Source organism: Haematobia irritans, chromosome 3 (assembly GCF_050003625.1).
Source record: "Haematobia irritans isolate KBUSLIRL chromosome 3, ASM5000362v1, whole genome shotgun sequence".
Lineage (NCBI taxonomy): Eukaryota > Metazoa > Arthropoda > Insecta > Diptera > Muscidae > Haematobia > Haematobia irritans.
The window spans coordinates 206,908,366-206,924,277 of NC_134399.1; the positions used below are offsets into that span (position 1 = coordinate 206,908,366).

At 31.2% G+C, this 15,912-nt stretch overlaps 1 protein-coding gene across 3 annotated transcripts in view; it reads right to left on the bottom strand.

Moving 5' to 3' along the window:
* SmydA-8 (SET and MYND domain containing, arthropod-specific, member 8) overlaps positions 1 to 15,912 on the bottom strand; it is a 105,285-nt gene that overhangs the window by 65,821 nt on the left and 23,552 nt on the right. The window contains exon 1 of one of the 3 annotated variants that reach the window (XM_075302365.1): positions 13,283 to 14,324. The exons of the other annotated variants lie outside the window; for them this stretch is intronic. Coding sequence (XP_075158480.1) covers positions 13,283 to 14,143 — 861 coding nt within the window. The 5' untranslated portion in view covers positions 14,144 to 14,324. Of the gene's footprint in view, positions 1 to 13,282; positions 14,325 to 15,912 lie in introns of those variants that run through there. 3 annotated transcript variants of the gene reach the window in all.

The following is a 15,912-nucleotide window of genomic DNA, read 5'->3' on the forward strand; positions in this document are numbered from 1 at the left end:
GCTAACATTTGTTTTGTGTTCACACTTTAAGTTGGGCAATTCTACAAAAATGCAAAGAGTCATCGTATAATCTATTCCACCATTTTCAAATTTAAGAACTGCAGTTCTATGGCAATAACTTGCATGATTTATGAATGCACAACTACTAGTGATTTTTATTTCGGTACAAAAAAAATTGTACTGTACCTTATATCCCGAATGAGTTTATTACCAAATAAATTAATTAGCATCGCATAGTTAATTTTATCTAAGAATACGCAAAGTTTGCTGCGCTGACAAAAATACTTTAGTACACCCATGAAAAAAAATAGAAAAAATGTAGGGTTATTTTAGAAATTATCCAGCAAAAAACAAGTGTCTTAAATTTAATGAAAATATGTTTTGTTTAAACAGTAATTATTTATTATTTTTTTTTTAATTTTATAAATTTGCATGTCCTAAAATTTAGGTTGCCTAACTTTGCATTTTAGGTCAATATATTTTTCAATTTAACACTCAAAATAGTACAAGTGTTAATTTAACCTAGAGAAACAAAATAGTTCAATGACTAGTATAAAATACACAAAAAAACTTTTTTCAATAACGAAATTAATTGATCCAATTAAGTCAATTAAAAAATTAATTGATCCAATTAATTTTTAAATTGAAATGTCTTCAATCCCAGAAATGATAATATCAATTAAAAATTAATTGATACAATTAAAAATTAATTAATACTATTAATTTTTGTGATTGATTTTTGTTTCAATTAAAAAATTTGTTGAATCAATTAAATTTTAATGGAATATTTTTAAAAACCCAATTAAGACTTTAATTGGGATTGAGATTTTCGTGAGATTTTTTCTGTGTGTAGAGTTTTATACCATTTCATAATTATATAGAAAAATAATTTTTATCAATCCATCCAGCATTTTATACCATTTCGTTACCATTTTATAAACAAGTAAGGAAAGTCTAAAGTCGGGCGGGGCCGACTATATTATACCCTGCACCACTTTGTAGATCTAAATTTTCGTTACCATATCACATCCGTCAAATGTGTTGGGTGCTATATACAAGGATTTGTCCCGAATACATACATTTAAATATCATTCGATTTGGACAGAATTTGATAGACTTTTACAAAAGCTATAGACTCAAAATTTAAGTTGGCTAATGCACTAGGGTGGAACACAATTTTAGTAAAAAAAAAAATATGGGAAACATTTAAATCTGAAGCAATTTTAAGGAAACTTCGCAAAAGTTTATTTATGATTTATCGCTTCGTATATATGTATTACAAGTTTAGGAAAATCAGAGTCAGTTTTACAACTTTTCGACTAAGCAGTGGCGATTTTACAAGGAAAATGTTGGTATTTTGACCATTTTTGTCGAAATCAGAAGAACATATATATGGGAGCTATATCTAAATCTGAACCGATTTCAACCAAATTTGGCAGACATAGCTACAATGCTAATTCTACTCCATGTGCAAAATTTCAACTAAATCGGAGCAAAACATTGGCCTCTGTGGTCATATGAGTGTAAATCGGGCGAAAGCTATATATGGGAGCTATATATAAATCTGAACCGATTTCAATTAAATTTGGCACGCATAGCTAGAATGCTAAATCTACTCCCTGTGCAAAATTTCAACCAAATTGGGCCAAAACTCGGGCTTCTGGGGCCATATAAGTCCATATCGAGCGAAAAATATATATGGAAGCTATATCTAAATCTGAACCGATTTCAATCAAATTTGGCACACATGACTATACTACCAATTGTACTCCTTGTGCAAAATTTCAAGCTAATCGGGATAAAACTCTGGCTTCTGGGTCCATATAAGTGCATATCGGGCGAAAGATATATATGGGAGCTATATCTAAATCTGAATCGACTTCAACCAAATTTGGCATACATAGCTACAATGCTAAATCTACTCCCTGTGCAAAATTTCAACCAAATTGGGTCAAAACTCTAGCTTTTAGGACCATATTAGTCCATATCGGGCGAAAGATATATATGGGAGCTATATCTAAATCTGAATCGATTCCAATCAAATTTTGCACACTTGACTATACTACTAATTGTACTCCTAGTGCAAAATTTTAACCTAGTGCAAAATTTTAACCAAAAATCTGGCTTCTGGGGCCATATAAGTCCATATCGGGCGAAAGATATATATGGGAGCTATATCTAAATCTGAACCGATTTCAATCAAATTTTGCACACTTGACTACACGACTAAGTGTTATGTTAATACAATATTTCAAGCAAATCGGTATAAAACTCTGGCTGCTGGGTCCATATTAGTGCATATCGGGCGAAAGATATATATGGGAGCTATATCTAAATCTGAACCGATTTCAATAAAATTTGGCACACTTGACAATAGTACTAATTGTTCTTCTTGTGCAAAATTTTAAGCAAATTAGGGTAAGACTCTGGCTTCTGGGGCCATATAAGTCCATATCGGGCGAAATATATATATGGGAGCTATATCTAAATCTGAACCGATTTCTTCCAAAATCAATAGGGATCTATTCTGAGCCAAAACACATACTTGTGCCAAATTTGAAGTCGATTGGACTAAAACTGCGACCTAGACTTTGATTACAAAAATGTGTTCACGGACAGACGGACAGACGGACAGACGGACAGACGGACATCGCTATATCGACTCAGGAACCCACCCTGAGCATTTTTGCCAAAGACACCATGTGTCTATCTCGTCTCCTTCTGGGTGTTGCAAACATATGCACTAACTTATAATACCCTGTTCCACAGTGTGGAGCAGGGTATAAAAACGAAATGTTAACCCATAAACGTAAAAAATTATATTAGTGCATTAGCCGCCTTAAATATATTATTTTAATTTAACACAATAATGTGTACGAAATTGTTTGCTTCAAATTATTCCGCTGGTAGGTGAATTTTATTTCAGTTTTTTTTTTTTGGAAATATTTCGACACCTCACGCTAATGAATATTTAAAATTATTCACACAACATATGCTGAATGCTACAAAACTTTTCGTGTATCGCTTATAAGCTTTCAAGCATATCGGAGCTTTTCTCTCTTAAATCTTCTCTTCTACAATGCTAATGTTGCATTACACTATTCTACAGTCATGTGAAGTCGGCTGATTTTTGGGTAGATAAAGCAATAAAGGATTCAGTGAATAAAAGATGATCCGACAAAATATTTCGGAAATATTTTATTATTAACAACTATTATTGCAATCTCGCCTAACACGCAAATTTTTCTTGAACTAAGGGATATTGTTAAAAATTTTGCTTTTATATATTTTTAATGATCTTACTTCTACTTCAGAGTGCAAATTAATTACATCCTCAACAAAGTTTTTAACTCGCCGTTGGTCATTTCGTCCAAGCAATGATGTTGTAACTTCTTCGTCGTCAGAAGAAGAACTACTCTCCAATAGCGCATCCACAATGCTGTTGGCCAAAAAAAACGCGTTTGCTTTTGCATTTTGCATTTATTTTAAATATATTTAATATCGAATTTGTTATCGCGGCACTAAACAATTGAAATGCTTCTTCTTGGTAAATTAATCAGCTGTAGTGAAGAAATTGAAAATCAACCACAATACACGCGTCACACACTTTCTTTTGTATTTTCAACAACGCCATTATTTAGGTCGATGAATAAAAGCGTCTTCAACATCTGATTGAAGGTGTAACCATCTGCACCGCAGACCAGCTACGGTGTAAAATGGGTTACACTTTTGCTCTTGCGATGGGTAACACCCCGTCAATCGAACGTACACATCTTGGGCAGGCTGCACCGGATTTTCCAATCGAACAAAAATTTTCGATTTATGGCGGTAAGGTGTAAAACATGCAGCATATTTTTACCAATCGAAATCACTATTAGTGTTTTCAATGGATGGTACATCGTTTTGAATTATGCCAATTTTAATTTTTTTTATGGTAAACTAATAACACATATTAGTCTTACAATCACGGTTGCCACTCGAGACAAAACGAATCTATCATGAAAGAAAATGTTACAAAAAAACTACAATCTAAAAAATGTTTGCGATTATTATGGAAAAAATGTTTCCTTTTTGTTAAAACTTTATTTTTCTAGAGAATTTTATAAAAATTGTATTTCTATAGAATTTTTTGTCAAAGAGTTATTTTTAAAGGAAATTTTGTCAAAAGTTTTTTCCTATAGAAAAATTTTTTCAAAACGTTATTCCTATAGAAAATTTTGTCAAAATTTTATTTCTATGGAAAATTTTGTCAATTTTTTATTTCTACAGAATTTTTTTCAAAATTTTATTTCAATAGAAAATTTTGTCAAAATTGTATTTCTATAGAAAGTTTTGCAAAATTTTATTTCTATAAAAAATGTTGTCAAAATTGTATTTCTATAGAAAATTTTGTCAAAATTTTATTTCTATATAAAAATTTGTAAAAATTTTAATTCTATAGAAAATATATCAAAATTTTATTTCTATCGAAAATTTTGTCAAAATTTTATTTATATCGAAAAATTTGTCAAAATTTTATTTCTATAGAAAATTTAGCAAAATGTTATTTCTATGGAAAATTTTGGTCAATTTTTTTCTATGGAAAATTTTGTCAAAATTTTAGTTCTATAGAAAATTTTGTCAAAATTTTATTTCTATGGAAAATTTTGTAAAAATTGTAGTTTTATAGAAAATTTTGTCAACATTTTATTTCTATGGAATATGTTGTCAAAATTGTATCTCTATTTTTTCCAGATTTTATTTCTATGGAATATTTTGTAAATTTTTTTTTATGGAAAATTTTGTCAAAACTTTTTCTATAGAAAATTTTGTAAAAATGTTATTTATATACAAAATTTGGTTAAAATTTTATTTCTATACAGAATTTTATTTCTGTAGAAAATGTTGTCAAAATTTTATTTCTATGAAAATTTTGTTAAAATTTTATTTCCATAGAAATTTTTTCTCAAAATTTTATTTCTATGGAACATTTTGTCAGAATTTTATTTCTATAGAAAATTTTTTCAAAATTGTATTTCTATGGAATATTTTGTCAAAATTGTATATCTACGGAAAATTTTGACAATTTTTTTCTATGGAAAATTTTGTAAAATTTTAGTTCTATAGAAAATTTTGTCAAAATTTTATTTCTATAGAAATTTTTGTTAAAAATTTTATTTCTATAGAAAATTTTGTTAAAATTTTGTTTCTATATAAAATTTTGTAAAAATTTTAATTCTATAGAAAATATATCAAAATTTTATTTCTATCGAATATTTTGTCAAAATTTTATTTATATCGAAAATTTTGTCAAAATTTTATTTCTATAGAAAATTTAGCAAAATGTTATTTCTATGGAAAATGTTGGTCAATTTTTTTCTATGGAAAATTTTGTCAAAATTTTAGTTCTATAGAAAATTTTGTCAAAATTTTATTTCTATGGAAAATTTTGTAAAAATTGTAGTTTTATAGAAAATTTTGTCAACATTTTATTTCTATGGAATATGTTGTCAAAATTGTATCTCTATTTTTTCCAGATTTTATTTCTATGGAATATTTTGTAATTTTTTTTTTTATGGAAAATTTTGTCAAAACTTTTTCTATAGAAAATTTTGTAAAAATATTATTTCTGTACAAAATTTGGTTAAAATTTTATTTCTATACAGAATTTTATTTCTGTAGAAAATGTTGTCAAAATGTTATTTCTATGAAAATTTTGTTAAAATGTTATTTCCATAGAATTTTTTTCTCAAAATTTTATTTTTATGGAACATTTTGTCAGAATTTTATTTCTATAGAAAATTTTTTCAAAATTGTATTTCTATGGAATATTTTGTCAAAATTGTATATCTACGGAAAATTTTGACAATTTTTTTCTATGGAAAATTTTGTAAAAATTTTATTTCTATAGAAAATTTTGTCAAAATTTTATTTCTATAGAAATTTTTGTTAAAAATTTTATTTATATAGAAAATTTTGTTAAAATTTTATTTCTATAAAAAAATTTTGTCAAAATTTTATTTGTATACAAATTTTTATTAAAATTTTATTTTTAGAGGAAATTTTGCCCAAATATTATTTCTGTAGAAAATTATGTCAAAATTTTTTTAGAGGAAATTTTGCCCAAATATTATTTCTGTAGAAAATTATGTCAAATTTTTTTAGAGGAAATTTTGCCCAAATATTATTTCAATAGAAAATTTTCTCATAATTTTATATCTATAGAAATTTTTTTCAAAACTTCATTTCTATAGAAAATTTTGTCAGAATTTTATTTCTATAGAAAATTTTAACAAAATTTTATTTCTATGGAATATTTTCTCATAATATTATTTCTATTGAAAATTTTGTCCAAATTTTATGTCTATAGAAATTTTCGCCAAAATTTTATTTCGGTAGAAACGTTTGTCAAAGTTTTATTTCTGTAGAAAATTTTCTCGAAATGTTATTTCTATAGAAAATGTTTTCAACATTTTATTTCTATAGAATATTTTGTTTTAAAACGAGAAACATACTAAGGGAGCGGAAAAAGTAAAAAGTCCCCTAAAAGTAATAAAGCTTTTATATATTTGATAAAGCTTCTAAGATTTATACAAATCTCTTCGTTTTGCACCTCTCTTTGACTTGATAAAAAGTCGCGTGCCTTTGCTCGCCTTTACTCTCTTTATTTAGATAGTGAATGAATGAAAATAAATTACTATGATATTTTCATAGACAAATTTTAGGAATAAGATAAAAAACAAACAATTGTTCTTCAACATATTGGTTGTGTAGTGAAAGTGATCTCTAGCTAATTACACGCTTTTGGTAACGCCTGTCACCACCGGCTCCCGTCATTCATTATGATAGACAGGAACGTATTTTTTTCGGCTATGTATATATGGATATTTTTACTTTGTATCTATGTACGAGATGTTAATGCTGCATAATAATCACCTCGATGATCTCTATCCAACTGCATCCACTAGAGAAAATTTAATGGCATGTTGATGTTATTTTAAGAAATTCTCAAATTAGTGTCAAATGCACAACATGTGGTTGGGAGAGGTCGATTGATCTATAATTTGCCTGTGTATTTTTTATGTGTACAACAAAAAATTTTTGTTTGCGAAGAAAATATTTTCAATTTTAATTTGTTGTATATATAATTATATAAACCACCAACAATGATATAAAGTTGGCCTGAGTCAACTACATGATACCCTAATCCAACTTTTCCAGACTATAATACCACTACGTTTTAGAAGTATTATTAAGAAGGAAAAAACTGCGGCTAACTTCAAAACACACATTCCAAACACTGCTTTGTGATAAATTACAATAAAAAATATTTTTTTTAAATAACAGTCCATTTTTGTTTATATAAAGCAACATTCCATTTTGGCTTACTAGGTTTCGTAGTCAATTTTTGATATAAAGGGTGATACGGTCAAAATTTGGTCAATATAAACTTGACTTCTTTCAATTTTGCATTTAAAAAACCTGAACACCCCTCATTTTGAAGGTGTGTGTGTGCACGCAGAGAAGAAACATGTTTGCCACAATCATATTCGAAGAGCAAAATAATATGATAGCAGCTATTTTTGCGGCGACCATGTAACATTTTAACCTGCAACCATGTTGGCTCAGTGAACATGGTTCTAAGAAAAATACAATTGTCCTCATCTAAAATGTTATTATATTGATAAAAAGAATTTTGTTTCCATTAAAAGACAATGGTCACAATCTAAAATGTTATGTTATTCGTCAAAAATGTTTTTCTTCTAGATAAAAGAATATGGTCACCTAAAATGTTTTGATTTTTATGAAAAAACTTTTTTCGTCGTCGAAAAAAGGACGCCACTTGAGAAAAGAAAACACAAAATCAACTTTATTTATTTGTTTTTATTTATTTATAAACTAATTCATTGTTTATTTGTATTTATAATGTCGTGCAAGCAAACTTCACATATTTTTACACACTCTAGTTTGGTTCAATTTCAACAATAAGTAATCATTCCATATTTACTTCGTGCCCATCAAATGTACAAACGCAGACATCATGTAACTGCAAATAAAAATAAATTATACCATATATCAAAATGCAGAACAAAAACCAGGTATATTTTTTTCAATTACACTTTCCTTTTTTGTATTCACATAAAACCACGTGCCATTTCTGAATAAATAAATTAACACAAAACACAATAATTCCGTATTCTCCGTCCATTCCAAGAAACAATCAACACACGACTGACGCACAAAATGAAAATCGTGTGTACCTGCTCAATGTTTTTATAAAATTCTTGTCGCTGCAAAAAAATTAAAAAATTAAATGGTCACAAAAACAATGTAACAATGGTCTTTATGGCCATGTAATGGTTGTAGACATGTCTATACGCAAACTATAAAAATATTTTTTTCTCTGCAAAAAAGTCAAAAAATTGAATGGTCAGATACATGATTTTCCTGACCATATAATGGTCTCAAATTCTATCATTTAAATAATAGAACATGTTTGCGGCATTTGAGAACCATTTAAATGCTTATTACCAACATATATTTTTCTCCGCTCGAAAATTATTTTTACAAAGATAAAATACATGGTTTTCGCGACAATTACATACTCTAAATAAGCATTAAATGGATGCGACAACCATGTCCAAACATGTTTTTTCTGTGCGTGTGTAGAATGTTTCTCCTATTTTGATTTTGGAATTTACTCTTCAGTTGTCAAAATGCCGTCCAAGCAAGAAGAGCAGCGTATCAAAATTTTGCTCGCGCATCGCGAAAATCCGAGCTACTCGCACGCAAAGCTGGCAAAATCGCTAAAAGTTGCCAAATCAACCGTTACAAATTTAATTAAAGTGTTTGGGGAACGTTTGTCGACAGCCAGGAAGTCTGGATCGGGGGGAAATCGAAAACCGGAAGCCGCTGAGACGACAAAGAGAGTTGCCGGTAGTTTCAAGCGAAACCCTAACCTCTCTCTCCGAGATACCGCAAATAAGCAGGGTGTATCGTCTACAACATCGCCATCGAGCCATTGGCAACGGGCCAAAAAACGAGCCGGACTATCGACTTACAAGAAGGTAGTGACTCCAAATCGCGATGATAAACAAAATACGACGGCTAAAGCGCTATTCCGGAGGCTGTACACGACGATGCTGAAGAAGTTTGACTGCGTGGTAATGGACGACGAAACCTACATCAAAGCCGATTACAAGCAGCTTCCGGGACAGGAGTTTTATACGGCAAAAGGAAGGGGAAAGGTAGCAGATATTTTCAAGCACATAAAACTGTCAAAGTTCGCAAAGAAATATCTGGTTTGGCAAGCCATCTGTACCTGTGGCTTGAAAAGCAGCATTTTCATAGCTTCCGGGACTGTCAACCAAGAAATTTACGTGAAAGAATGTTTGAATAAACGTCTGCTGTCTTTCCTGAAGAAACACGGTTGTTCCGTACTGTTTTGACCGGATTTGGCATCTTGCCATTACGGTAAAAAGGCCATGGAGTGTTACGCCGCCAACAACGTGCAGGTGTTTCCCAAGGACAAGAACCCTCCCAACACGCCAGAGCTCCGCCCAATTGAGAAATACTGGGCTATTGTCAAGCGGAACCTAAAGAAGACCAAAAAAACTGCTAAGGACGAGCAGCAGTTCAAGGCAAACTGGCTTTCTGCGGCGAAGAAGGTGGACAAGGTGGCTGTACAAAATCTGATGGCAGGTGTCAAGCGTGAGGCCCGGCAATTCAGATTTGGAAAAGCGAAAGCCTAACTGAATATTTTTCCTGAATTTTATACTAATTGAACTTGAAAAAGAAATTTAATTTGATTAATCTCTGTCCTAATTTTAATTTTATTGATTCTAGATTTAAAGCCAGATAGGTCACTAAAAAATGTCTTTATTTTAAAGAAGCAGCATTTTTGCCTCGGAATAAATACCAAAATCCCTAAAGGAAAGTTCAAAATCTTTGGATCCGAGTAAATTTTTTTAGTGCATGCAATGTCCAACATCCGTTAAATCGTTATCGATTTGAAGCTTAGCACAAGTAGTTGTTATCGATGTAGGTCGGATGGTATTGCAAATGGGCTATATCGATCCACTTTTACGCATAGCCCCCATATAAAAGATCCCCAGATTTGGCTTTCGGAGCTTCTTAGAGACAAATTTTATCCGATCCGGTTGAAGTTTGGTACGTGGTGTTACTCCATGGTTCCTAACATTCATGCAAAAATTGGTCCATAATTAAGGACCGACCTTAATTATATATAGCCCCCATATAAACCGATCCCCAGATTTTGCCTGCGGACCAAATTATATCCCATCCGGTTGGAATTTAGTATGTGGTGTTAGTATATGGTCCCTGTGAGCCACCGTGGTGCAATGGTTAGCATGCCCGCCTTGCATACACAAGGTCGTGGGTTCGATTCCTGCTTCGACCGAACACCAAAAAGTTTTTCAGCGGTGGATTATCCCACCTCAGTAATGCTGGTGACATTTCTTAGGGTTTCAAAGCTTCTCTAAGTGGTTTCGCTGCAATGTGGAACGCCGCACAGTGGGGTTTTTGATGTCAAAAGCGGGAATTAATTCGAAGTAGCTTTCCCTGTTTATAGTTTTAACTTTTTTCGGCCAAATTCACTAAAAGACATAAAACAAATCAAATTTTAAATATTTTTTAGTCCACATTTTATTTGTTTTCCATTAGTTAATTTGCAACAAAAAAAAAAGAGAATGAATATCTGCTTTTTGATCTGATTCTTAACAATTATTATCATCATCACAATCATCATCGTCAGTAAAATTACTATATGGATCATTATCATCAACACTGGCATTTTGATCACCATCAAGATTTGACTCAAATATCAACATTTGAATTGCTTCCATAGGCAAATTGTGGGGTTTCTTCTCTTTTAATTTCTCATTTCTGATATAACTGGATCCGAAGTATGTTAATTAACAGTCTTTTAAATATCTCTTCATTTGATTTTTCCATAGAACATTTTCGCAAAAAATGCTCTCTAAAATTTTTAAAATCTTTGTTTCGAGCTTCTTGCGCTTCTTCCGACAACTGTCCAATTGGAAGTAAATCGTGGTTAATTATTTCTGCTCCAAGTAATAAATATTTGTGCACGGTTGGGGACATATAGTACCAGGGGTTGAAAAAAGTATTTCCATTTAATTTCAAAATGTGCAAAAAAGTGCAGACAACTTTTGCATCTATGTTAGGTTAGGTTAGGTGGCTTTATTCACAACTATTTGTCGACATATTTCTCGAAATCCTCTAATTTAAAGACTTACGAGCGAAACTAAATTTCAAATAATAACACAAGTCACATATAAAAACAAAAAACACAAAAATAATCTTATTAACCTGAGGATGAAGGTTCCACTATTATTTTTTTAATTATCGCTTTAGAAAACACTCAAAACTAATTTTTAAGACACCAATAATTTACATTTATATCGCACGCAAGGAAAACGTAAAATAACTCCAACTTCAAACATATATAGTGACACAACGGTACTTGTCAAAGACACAATTTTTGCGCTAGTGATGTGGAATTTTGTGTACTTTTACCGACTATAAAAATTTTTTCGGTTCTCCTAAATTTCATTTTTCAATTAATTCCCATTTTTGGTATCAAAAACCCCAATGTGCGCCGTTCGGACTCGGCTATAAAAAGGAGGTCGCTTGTCATTGAGCTTAACATGGAATCGGGCAGCAATCAGTGATAAGAGAGAAGTTCACCAATGTGGTATCACAATGGACTGATACATCGGGCTGCCACCTAAACCTAACCTAACCTAATATATGGTCCCTAACATTCATGCAACAATTGGATTAAAATTGTGTACGTTGCGTAAATTGGTCAATATCGTCCATAATTAACAGGTTGGCTGATAAGTCCCCGGTCTGACACATAGATGGCGTCGCTAGTATTACATGCATATTATTTTTATATAGTACCAACCTTCAAATGATTCGTGTCAAAATTTGACGTCTGTAAGTCAATTAGTTTGTGAGATAGAGCGTCTTTTGTGAAGCAACTTTTGTTATTGTGAAATAAAATGGAAAAAAGGAGATAGCAGAGGCCTTAAAGATATCAGAGGAACGTGATGGTCATATCATTCATCAATATTTGGATATGCGGAAGCTCACATTTGACCGCTCGAGCTCACATTTGACCAAAAAAAACAACGTGTTGATGATTCTGAGCGGTGTTTGCAGCTGTTAAATCGTAATACACCCGAGTTTTTCCGTCGATATGTGACAATGGATGAAACATGGCTCCATCACTACACTCCTGAGTCCAATCGACAGTCGGCTGAGTGGACAGCGACCGGTGAACCGTCTCCGAAGCGTGAAAAGACTCAAAAGTCCGCTGGTAAAGTAATGGCCTCTGTTTTTTTGGGATGCGCATGGAATAATTTTTATCGATTATCTTGAGAAGGGAAAAACCATCAACAGTGACTATTATATGGCGTTATTGGAGCGAAGGTCGAAATCGCGGCAAAACGGCCCCATATGAAGAAGAAAAAAGTGTTGTTCCACCAAGACAACGCACCCTGCCACAAGTCATTGAGAACGATGGCAAAAATTCATGAATTGGGCTTTGAATTGCTTCCCCACCCACCGTATTCTCCAGATCTGGCCCCCAGCGACTTTTTCTTATTCTCAGACCTCAAATGGATGCTCGCAGGTAAAAAATTTGGCTGCAATGAAGAGGTGATCGCCGAAACTGAGGCCTATTTTGAGGCAAAACCGAAGGAGTACTACCAAAATGGTATCCAAAAAAATTGGAAGGTCGTTATAATCGTTGTATCGCTCTTAAAGGGAACTATGTTGAATAATAAAAACGAATTTTGACAAAAAAATGTGTTTTTCTTTGTTAGACCGGGGACTTATCAGCCAACCTGTTCTATGTATCGCCCGATATTCCCATAATATGGCCATAATACTCCTGCTTCTTTACCAATGTTATTCAAATTTCAAATGTTGATGTATTATCCGATCATATTTATATTGCTCGATTTTCACATATTTATGTACAATAACCACACTGAGCGATTTCCTCTTTTTAACAATGGTGTAAAATCAATTATAGCTCCTAATATCAGACATTTCTGTTCAGATTGAGATAAACCTCCCATAACATTTGTCCCTTAATTATTTCTTAAATTTCTTAAATAAGGAAATACGGTTTATTTCCCAAACCTATAGTCCGTCCCACACGATTTTCTACTTTGCTCACTTTGTTAATACTTTCATTTTTGTTAATACTTTCGAAATGAATACTGTCATCCCTCGATTTGCAACTTACCGTTGGATCCAGACACCTTTGGCAGGAACACATGAAATGTTTCGTCATAAAAAGGAACATTTTTCTCGTCAAATTGCCCCACAATAATTTCGTATAGCTAATGACAATTTCTTCGCCCTGTCTAATGGGCCGGGTGGCAGTTATAACAATAGTCTCGGTATTCTCAAAATGATGCGAAGCATTAGGTGTACATTGATGATTGATTAAACTGGCCAATGGAAAAAGGGCACGTAGTCCCACTTCATTGCCATCCACTCTGCAATTGCCCTCAAAAGAATTGGTATTAAATATACAAATGGTACGATAGAAATGTTCCAGCATATCACGTTCACGGGGGAAATTTTCAAAACAGTCAGCAGCTTTTATTAATTCGGCTCTATAGAATTTATCCGTATTCGATTGTAAGGTGAACAAAAGTTTACGTTGTAATTCCCCAAGAAAAAAACATCGTACCAAAGAAATTATTCTTATGCAATGAAAATTGAGTTTTTTCGTATCTTTAGGTTTCCAATGACGTAGAAGTTCACATTCCTTCGAATGACGTTGAGAATCATTACATTTCGAGCATATAGGCATAGTGCATCCTTTCGTGCACATAATTTCTTCATCTTGGCCTTGTAATTGGGTGCAACATACAATGCAAGTATTTAGATTTGTGGCATCACTGACTTTGGGTCCTGCTAATAAGGCTACATCTCGCAAAATTTCTTCACCGGGAGAAATATCTCGGGCAGCGAATACCCCACGGCCCGAAAGAGGAGAATCCAAAATTTTCCAGCAGCGATTGTTTTCCAGTAATTTGGGACCCAAATGTTCATTAATGCATTCGGCCAATTCTGGAGTTGATAAGGGAGAAGTCATTTTTTCACAGATTTTCTTTTTCCACAATAACACTTTTTCCACAATTCACAATTTCCAAATTTCTTAATTACGTCATATGGATTTCACCAACAACCACTGCTCTCGCCCGATTATAAATACCAACTGTTTTCATTTGATTTCTCCGATAATAAAATTATTTATGAAAATATACCACCCCACAATGAGTTGATATTCATTTTTGGTTTTGTTTGAATATAAAACAAATGCGAAGAGCAACGAATCTCATCCGATATCTAGCACATGGAAAACCATATTTCTTTGGAAGACTACCAACAACCTACCCAAAATAATATAAACAAGATGAGATACACAAAAATGCTTTTTTTCAAAGCAGTGCTACTAAGATCGTACAGAATTTTTCATTCAAAATTTGTAGGCGAATCCAAGATTTTCAATGTAAACAAATCAAAGAAACGATGCATTTTTCAATAGCTATTCAACATTCACACACTCACACCCAGGCATACTGGTTGACTGATTGCATTCACACTTTCACATGATTCGCATGCTTTGTGATTTAGACCTCACGTGTATTTCTTATGTACTAAAATATAAATTTGTTTCAGCCTAAAAGTATGCATTAGTTTTAAACCCTTGTATTTACTTAGAGAAGTTCTTTAAATATGTGAGTTTTGAAGATATCATATAGAGATCACGGTTGCCAAGCGTACCAAAAATAATCTACCAAATTTGAAGTAAATTTTACCAAAAATCTACTGAATTTAAAAAAATATTATTTGTATGGTTAGTATAACAAAAATGTTTTTTCTTCGAAAGAAATGTTTTTGGGTGTATAAATATACCTTGCATTGTGTGCCGAATTTTACATGTTCTAACGATTTTGGATTGCACCAACAAGGGAAAGATACTACTTCTACAGTAAAAGAGAACACTGGATTTTGATAGTATGACCAAATTTAAAAAATTAACATTGTTAAAATTTTATTTCAGTAGAAATTTTTCTTAAAATTTTATTTCTATAGAAAATATTGACAAAACTTTATTTTTATAGAAAAAATTTGTCAAAACTTTATTTCTATAGAAAATTTTGTCAAACTTTTATTTCGGTAAAAAATGTTCTTCAAATTTTACTTCTATACAAAATTTTGTCAAAATTTATATGTGTAGAAAATTTTGTTAAAATTTTATTTCTGTCGGAAATGTTCTCAAAGTTTTATTTCTATAGAATATTTTGTCAAAATGTTAATTCTATAGAAAATTTTCTTACAATTTCTATAGAAAATTTTCTCAACATTTTATTTCTATAGAAAATGGTGTCAAAATTTTATCTCCATAGAAATTTTTCTCAAAATTTTATATCTATAGAAAATTTTCTCAAATTTTTATTTCTATAAGAAAATTTTGTCAAAACTTTATTTCCATAGAAAATTTTGTCAAAATTTTATTTCTATAGAAAATTTTGTCAAAATTTTATTTCTATAGAAAATTTTGTCAAAATTTTATTTCTATAGAAAATTTTGTCAAAATTTTATTTCTATAGAAAATTTTGTCAAAATTTTATTTCTATAGAAAATTTTGTCAAAATGTATATGTGTAGCAAATTTTGTTAAAATTTTATTTCTGTCGAAAATTTTGTCAAAGTTTTATTTCTATAGAATATTTTGTCAAAATTTTAGTTCTATAGAAAATTTTCTTACAATTTTATTTCTGTAGTAAATTTTGTCAACATTTTATTTCCATTGAATATTTTGACAAATTTTTATTTCTATCGAAAATGTTCTCAAATT